This window comes from Lagenorhynchus albirostris, chromosome 15 (assembly GCF_949774975.1).
Source record: "Lagenorhynchus albirostris chromosome 15, mLagAlb1.1, whole genome shotgun sequence".
Taxonomy (NCBI): Eukaryota; Metazoa; Chordata; class Mammalia; order Artiodactyla; family Delphinidae; genus Lagenorhynchus; species Lagenorhynchus albirostris.
Genome location: NC_083109.1, coordinates 46,842,233 through 46,850,055, shown reverse-complemented (window position 1 = coordinate 46,850,055; position 7,823 = coordinate 46,842,233). Strand labels below are relative to the sequence as shown.

Genomic DNA, 7,823 nt, shown 5'->3' with positions numbered 1-7,823 from the left:
TGAGCACTTACTCTGTGCCAGGAATACTCCCTTTCTAATTTAATCTTCAAAATGAGCTGGCAAAAGCCCATTTTATGAGTGAAGAAACTGAAAATAAACGTTATGTATCACCAAGTGGCAGAGCTGGGAATGGAACTCAAGTCAGTGTGACTCTTAAGATGTAAATAAGTTACAGGATTCAGATGAATGCATAAAACATCTTTATGAAGAAGGCAAGCATGAGAAAACTTTACCTGAAAAGTTACTGTGAGATGTGACTGAGAACTTCTAAAAAAAGACTCTTTCAAAATTTTGCAGTTCGATCTAAAAGACACGCTAAGTGTTACCTTAAGGATTTCCTAATGCATGATGCATTAGGACAACACAAAATGTTGAGACTCAAAGAAATCCAACAGTTAAAAAGATTCCTTTACTTGCAACCCACCCGTAACTAACCCAAGAACCTTTTAAAAATAATTCAAAAGTAGCTGCCAAAGATTCCCATCGATTCATCACTGGTGAAATATCCAAAAACTTACAGGAGTTGCAAGAGTTCCAAACTATACATCTATAAAAATAATAAAACATCTCTCAACAGGAACAGGAAGGCCCGGACTCCTGCTCGGCAGCGTCCGCATCTGGGTCTTCCTCGCCAGGCTCCTTCTCCTGCTGCTGTTTCTTCCACAGTTTGGCCATGGCCAGGAGCTTGAGGTTGGGCTGGTTGGCAGCATCTTCCGGAAAGATGTAATCATAGTATTCTTCCCAGCCTGCATCCGACTACAGGAAAAAAGTAAAACAGTTAAAAGATAAGCTAACACAAGGCTGGAATACGTTTCAGTTAAAGTGGAGAATTCTCACTGGGAAACCCAGGGTTCAAATTCAACTTACCTTCATTGTGCAAAACAACATCAAAGTCTACTTGGAAAGCAGAATTTTCAAAGAGAAATTAGAAGGGCCTGGCCTGGTAGAGTGGGAGTAATTGCTGTTGGATGGGTGTTGCTGCAGCTGTAGCTCACTGAGAGCTACAACCTGGTGGAAAATGCCCTAAAAATCTAAGCATAGCTCCTGTATGGTCAATCGAAAAGACAGTCAGTGTCTTCAACCCCATCTTGCAGTCTTACGTGAGTCTTTAAATTTTTAAAGATTTACTTAGTATTTACCCAATAGTGAAAGCCATAAATCTGTGATTATCCTGACACCCTGCCTTTGAATCCCACCTCCAATCGGGCACTGATTTCACTTCCTAAAGGTCGCCCTGGTCCCAGCTCCCAACACCACCTTGCTTTGCTTACAATAGCCTCCCAACAGACCCTCCTCCAACGAAGCCCCTCAAATCAACCCGCAGGAGACACCAACTGTGTCAGAGCTTTACTACAGCCTACAAAGCCTCCACCCTGACCTCCTGCTTAATGCTCCGGAAATACATTTCATGCAGTTTCTGGAACCAAGCACCAGGAAGAACCTTTGCCAACCCCCACCCCCCACCGTTCTCCAGCCCTGGGTGGACCATACACCCTGCTGTGTTGCCATGGTAGCCAGACTGTGACTGTCTCCTCCTCCAGCTGTCAACCCCCTTTCTCAGATTGTATACACGCCACTTCAAAGTATGCATTTCAAAGTCGGGTGCATTTCTGCTCAGCTGGCAGGAAAGGACCAGCTCAGGGGCTCAGTTCTTACCCCATCATCAGCTTGGACCTTTCTTCTCTTCTTGACTTTCTCTGGCATGAGTTGGTCTACTCTCTCCTTATCTGATACTGTTCCAAATTCATCTTCAAAGCTTCGCCAAGATTCCAGCAACATAAGTCTCTCTTCCTTTTCTTCACAGTTCCGCATGGTTTTGTTAGCCTCTTCATAAATTTGTCTGCATTTAGCCAAACTTCCTTCCTTCCCTGAGGACAACTCAAACTGTGCAAAACTGATCCATACCTTAAAAAATATTATTAAAGAACCAAATTAACCATGTCACCCAGAAAACAATGTAATAATAAAGCTAATTTCTTGTTAGTGACATCTGAGCATAGTAACGTGTTCATCTCTAGTATTTCAGTACAACAGACTGACTAGATGCTTCTATATAGGAATGGTGAAGCAGTCTGCTTCTACATCCAATTAGGTGTCTGAAATAGTCTCAAAATCCTGAAGTTTAATTTTTTATTCAACCCTACGATATCCAAGTTATTTACACGCAGTATAAATATTGACCTGGTATAAGCTTAACATTCCAAAGTCCTCTGAGACTCACAAGCTCTCTGTAAAAGTAAGGAAATCATATAAAATAAATATATTAAAAAATCCCACACACTTAAAATATAGAAATACACTATTTCTTCTGGACTGCTGATTCAAGCAAAATTAAAGATAACCCACAATGCACAGGATACCTTGACATGTTGTGTCCGTTGAAGCAATCGTCGGTAAAGATTTCGTGTTCTTTCAGTTTCTTCCTGCTCAATTTCAAAATCAATATATGATTTCCAAAGCACCTAAGAAAGATAACCTCATAGGTCAGTCTTGACATTTAAGAAGCAACATGCCCCTATCCAAAGTACAGCCTAACTAGCATTCTAACCTAGGAAATCTAGGAACCTAGAACTTTCATGACCAATTAAGGAACAGACTATGTGGATACAAGAAATAATACTGGTGTTTACAGACTGGCCAAAATTTGGCTAAGTGTCTACATTATGAGAAAAAAGACCTTGGGTTCACTTTTGGATTCTCTTCTAGACTTATCAAAAGAGCAGGGTAACTTGCCAAACCTCCCAGGCACTGTCATGAGGCTGCCACAAACCACGGACTTGCGGGGAGAAAACAGGCCTAGATCAGCCAGTGCACACCGTTTTTATCTCCACTCTAAGTTCCCTGATATGCCTGAGTCCAACTCAACAAGCATCCAGGGCACAGCTGCCCACCCGCCTGGCACAGCCCGTCAGGGCACAGGGACCAGGAAGATGTGGCCCAGACGCCTGGAGGCCGCAGTCTGTGGAGAGGCTGAGGCCAAGTGATGGGACCAGTGACACACAGAGCCCTGCCCAGTGCAGTCAGCAGGGCCTGGTGAACCGCTCAGTGCAGGGTCACACCAGAGCGAGAGTCACTGAGCGAGCTCAGTGGTTCCTGAGAGGTTCACGCTGTCCTAGCTGTTGTTTGGTGCCACCTCGCGGCTCAAGCTTAGATCCTGACGGGATGATTTCAGGCCCTGTGGCCAGCCAGGCCAGCCTGGACAGGGGCAGTGGTACCTCCAGGAACATCCTGGTTTAGTGAGAGCCTAATCCAGGCAAAACTGCACCAGAGGGATCCGGGGCCGTGCAGTCTCAACCTTTACCTCCCTTGTTCTCCAGGTGGCCTTGACTGCGCTGCCCTGGCTCATCCTCTTTAGCCTTCTGTTAAGAGAAAGGGAGGAGGGCTTCCCTGGTGGCGCAGTGGTTGGGAGTCTGCCTCCCGATGCAGGGGACGCGGGTTCGTGCCCTGGTCCGGGAGGATCCCACATGCCGCGGAGCGGCTGGGCCCGTGAGCCGTGACCGCTGAGCCTGCACGTTCGGAGCCTGTGCTCCGCAACAGGAGAGGCCACAGCAGTGAGAGGCCCGCGTACCGCCAAAAAAAAAAAAAAAAAAAAAAAAAAAAAAAATCCACGAAAAAGAGAAAGGGAGGAAGATCCCACCCATAAGATCCCAATTCATCCTGGCGTCACAGTGGGGCTGTGTTGTGCTGTGCTACCCGACTAGAGAGGGCTGCTTCCCCTGCCTTCCTATCTCCAAAACAGGAAGTCCTAATCTGAGTGAAAAAGACTATAGGTGAGATGGTCTTTATACTCTAAGAGGCACACATATTCACAAGGTCATCTGAGGTAACACTGGGCAAGCGTCTAAGATAAAGCCATAGTCACCCCGCGGGCCTCACCTCCGGCATGTCCAAGCGTGGCTGACTGATGGCTAACTCGTAGATGGCCCGGGCTCTCTCGATATCGCCAAGGATTGTCTCTAATTCTGCAAATTTAATCCAAGAGGTACAATTTTCAGGCCCAAATTCCAGGAACTTTTCATAAAGCTTCCGGCATCTGTCAAATTCTCGAAGCTGTAGCTCCAGTTCTATGTAACCTTTAAATAACTTGTTCTTCGGACACTTGCCTATGGAAGTTCCCTGGAAAAAAAGATAACCGACCGCTGTGATGTCTGAGTGGGTCTGACTTGTGCAGACATCCTCAGCCTGGCCTAGAAGCTGTTCTCTGCTGAGCAACAGCCTTGGCACATCAACACGGCGCACCACCCTCTCCCTCTGCAGTAACGCACTGCTCAAACTGGCTCGACAGAGACCAAAGGAAACCCTCCAATTCACTCAGCTGTCAAGTCGGCCTGTTTTGCAAGAGATATAGTGTTCCAGAACTGTTCGGAAAACTATTTTGAATTTCACCTGGTTTCTCAGGATGTCCTAGTGAATGCGGATGTCAGATGGACAACACCTCCCATGAGTAAAAGGATAATCAAGGGACGAACCCTGCTGCCCACAGCCAGGGTGAGAGTAGCTTACCAGAAGGATAGCTGCATCTGATCCTATTAAGAAATTTTAGAACACTTGTTAAGAGGAAGGTGCACTTAATACACCAAAAATCTTGTACAAGATCAGAATACTAAAGAGCTAAGATCCGATGTCTCTAGCCGGAGGAAAGATCTGAAACATCTCTAACTGTCCAATGTTGACACAGAATAACTTAAGCATCATCACCCAATCTTTCTTCAAAGGCCGTGCTTTCGAACAAGTCTCAGGTTATAAAGGCACAGTATTTCTGCCGCCTTCTCAAGAGGAATCACATAACCTGTAAGCATTAAGATTTTAATTTCCTTCTCAAAGGACTTAATGATGCATCTTGAGCCTTTCTTTACTCACCAAAGCTCTTCTGGCAAATGGTAAATTTTTCTGTCTTATTTCAAACTGTGCATACAGTAACCACATTTTGGCAAATGTGAACTAGAAAACAAAAGCGCAAAAACTCACATAAGTTAAATTTAAATTAACAAGGGCCACAGACGAACTTCCCTAAAGCTACAGAGCTAGGACAGATGTATCTTTTCATTTATAAGCTAAGAAGACAATATTTGACAGAAATTAGGAACAGTAATCTAGGCACTTCACTATAACGCAGGGCTCTGCAGCCCCTACTGAGAGGCAGCTTGGTTTGTGGGTGTGCTGTGATCAGGCAGAACATGGCCCTCTATTCTAGAAGGCAACTCGGTCAACACCTGTGTCTCTCATGCTGGGAAATACAGAGATCATGTGTCAACCATCCCCAGAACACGCGTGTTCCCTGCGCCTGCGGACGACCACACAGGTGCCAGCAGCCGGTTGGCTGTCCCCTCTCATGCTGAGCTCAGTCTCTTCTGATTACCATCCTCCTGGAATTTTTCCATTAGCATATGTATCAGTCATTGGTCACTTAACACAGGCTGCCTGCTCAACTAGACTGTAAGCTGTTTTCAGAGGCAAAGAGTGTATCTTATTCTTATTTATGTTTTCCACAGAGCCTAGCACAGGGAAGAGCCAATCAATAAATATGATTTCACTGAATTATTTCACAAGTAACAGATGCAGGAGTTTGATGTGTCTGGAACAGAACATTTAGAGCAAACATACCTTTTTATGAGGAATGAGTTCCAAAGAGGCTTGGTAAACTTGTCTTGTCCTCTCCGGATCCTGCATTAGGATAAGAAATTTGCACAAAATATTTACGTCTATTACTAATACTAATTTTACTATTACTAATATATACCCCTAACATTGAATATGTTCCTACAAGTTATTTTCAAACCCTGATTGCATTTATGATCAAAATTGAACTGCCTCTGGCCATCAAACTTTGATCACAGAATCACCCACAATACAGCCCTCAAACTCTTTCGCCTGACAGCAGAAACAAAGATGTTCTACAGTCTCGGATCAGCAGCAGAAAGTTAACATTTTCCTATTAACTTAACACACAACCAATTTCTGAAAATTTGCTAAAAGTAAGAATGTGCAATCCAGCTGTGATCCCTCTTCATGAGAAAACCCAGGAAACTATAGATAATGAAACTAAGGGCTAGTTCATTGTTCCCTTTCAAGTTCCAAGTAATAATCTTGTTGCATCTCAAGGTTTAAAAAAAAATACAGCAAAACTAAAAACCACCTCACCTATGTCCACTACAGGTGTAGAGTTTAAAACGTGGCAGAGGGGACTTCCCTGGTGGCATAGTGGTTAAGAACCCGCCTGCCAACGCAGGGGACGTGGGTTTGATCCCTGGTCCAGGAAGATCCCACATGCTGCAGAGCAACTAAGCCCGTGCACCACAACTACTGAGCCTGCGTACCTAGAGCCCACGAGCCACAACTACTGAAGCCCGTGTACCGCAACTACTGAGCCCACGAGCCACAACTACTGAAGCCCATGCACCTAGAGCCCATGCTCCACAACAACAGAAGCCACCGCAATGAGAAGCCCGTGCACTGCAACGAAGAGTAGCCCCCGCTCCCTGCAACTAGAGAAAACCCATGTGCAGCAACAAAGACCCAACGCAGCCAAAAAAACCCCAAAAAACAAACAACCTTATAAAATGTGGTATCAGTTCCCAGCCGCGCCAGCAGGGCCAACGCGCAGGGGGAGGAGCCCGCCCCCAGCCACCCCAGGACTAGGCTCTGCACCTTCGCCTCCAGCTCCTCGTAGAGGGCGTAGTTGATCCACAGGTAGATGTAGCGCTTCCAGTGCCTCTTCTCCTGCACAGGCGGCACGTTGGCGATGGCTCGCTCGTAGACTTCCCGCACCGTCTCTGCCTCTGCGTCGCTTTCAACCAAGCGCAAGTAATCGAACCATGCATCGTAGTTGTGCGGGTTAGCCTAGAAAGATAAGGTTAATAATTAGAAACCAAACCCAGAGCTGCACCTGCGGGACTATGTGAGCTGAAAGAAGGCAGCAGACTGACTTTCTGTACTCTAGCAACTTTTTCCTAGACTTTACAGGCTATTTCATTTAAAAATACCATTCTTGAGGTTCTATAATAGAAAAGGAAAAGGACTATAGAAGACAGACTATTAGCCAGAGGTTCCCCCAGCAAAGCCCCTTTTATCTACAACAGCTTATTTTTTTGGACTATACCAATTTTTCATTTTTTTTCAAGAAGGTGTAAGTGGAAAAATGACTTAGAGACAAATACATAAAGATCAATAACAACTGATGTTTTTTCCTTTTTTGTTGTTTTTAATGCAGCAGCAAATGGTAATCAGAGTAGACCCCTGCTCTGGTGGTGCCCTGGATGCCTCTCCTCCACAGAGGTGAAGGGTGCCAGCTCCCCGTCTTCCCACCCTGGCAGCCACCGCACTTGGCTGAGTAAAGACCCCCGATTGAGGGTCTGGGGCACATGAGTGGGTGACGTGGAGATGAAGCACACTGAGAACTGGTTTCTGGAAGTAGTATCCATTGGTGGGTCAGTCATCCCTGGCCAGACTGAAATGTGACTGTCTCATCTCCTGCTCCAGGACTTTCTGCAACTGCCCTGATTCCCGCCCATTATCCAAGCCTGCTCCTCCAGCTTCCTATTGATTCTGTAAACCTCCCAGTATCTATAGCTATGAAAATAGACATCTATTTTTTTATGTGTCTTTGTTTATATATGTGACTCCATAGCACTATGCCTAGATTTAAAATTACGATGGAATTATACCATGCTCACAACTGCAAAACCTGCCTTTTCAATTAACAGCAATATGTCTTGAACATTATCTTGCTGACCCCATTTAACACCAGACTTAGTCCTTTGTTTGGAGATATCTTAATTAATTTGGCCAAGCAGAAGTATTTTAAAATACAGAGCAGAGCAGCA

General features: G+C 45.2%; 1 protein-coding gene across 1 annotated transcript in view; it reads right to left on the bottom strand.

Moving 5' to 3' along the window:
- The window catches only part of CRNKL1 (crooked neck pre-mRNA splicing factor 1), a 29,103-nt gene that overhangs the window by 6,171 nt on the left and 15,109 nt on the right, over positions 1 to 7,823 (bottom strand). Inside the window, exons 8-14 of the mRNA XM_060124492.1 lie at positions 6,649 to 6,840; positions 5,605 to 5,664; positions 4,861 to 4,941; positions 3,877 to 4,116; positions 2,361 to 2,462; positions 1,657 to 1,905; positions 519 to 756 (exon numbers count right to left, since the gene is read on the bottom strand). Of these exons, the coding sequence (XP_059980475.1) occupies positions 571 to 756; positions 1,657 to 1,905; positions 2,361 to 2,462; positions 3,877 to 4,116; positions 4,861 to 4,941; positions 5,605 to 5,664; positions 6,649 to 6,840 (1,110 nt within the window). The 3' untranslated portion in view covers positions 519 to 570. The remainder of the gene's footprint in view (positions 1 to 518; positions 757 to 1,656; positions 1,906 to 2,360; positions 2,463 to 3,876; positions 4,117 to 4,860; positions 4,942 to 5,604; positions 5,665 to 6,648; positions 6,841 to 7,823) is intronic.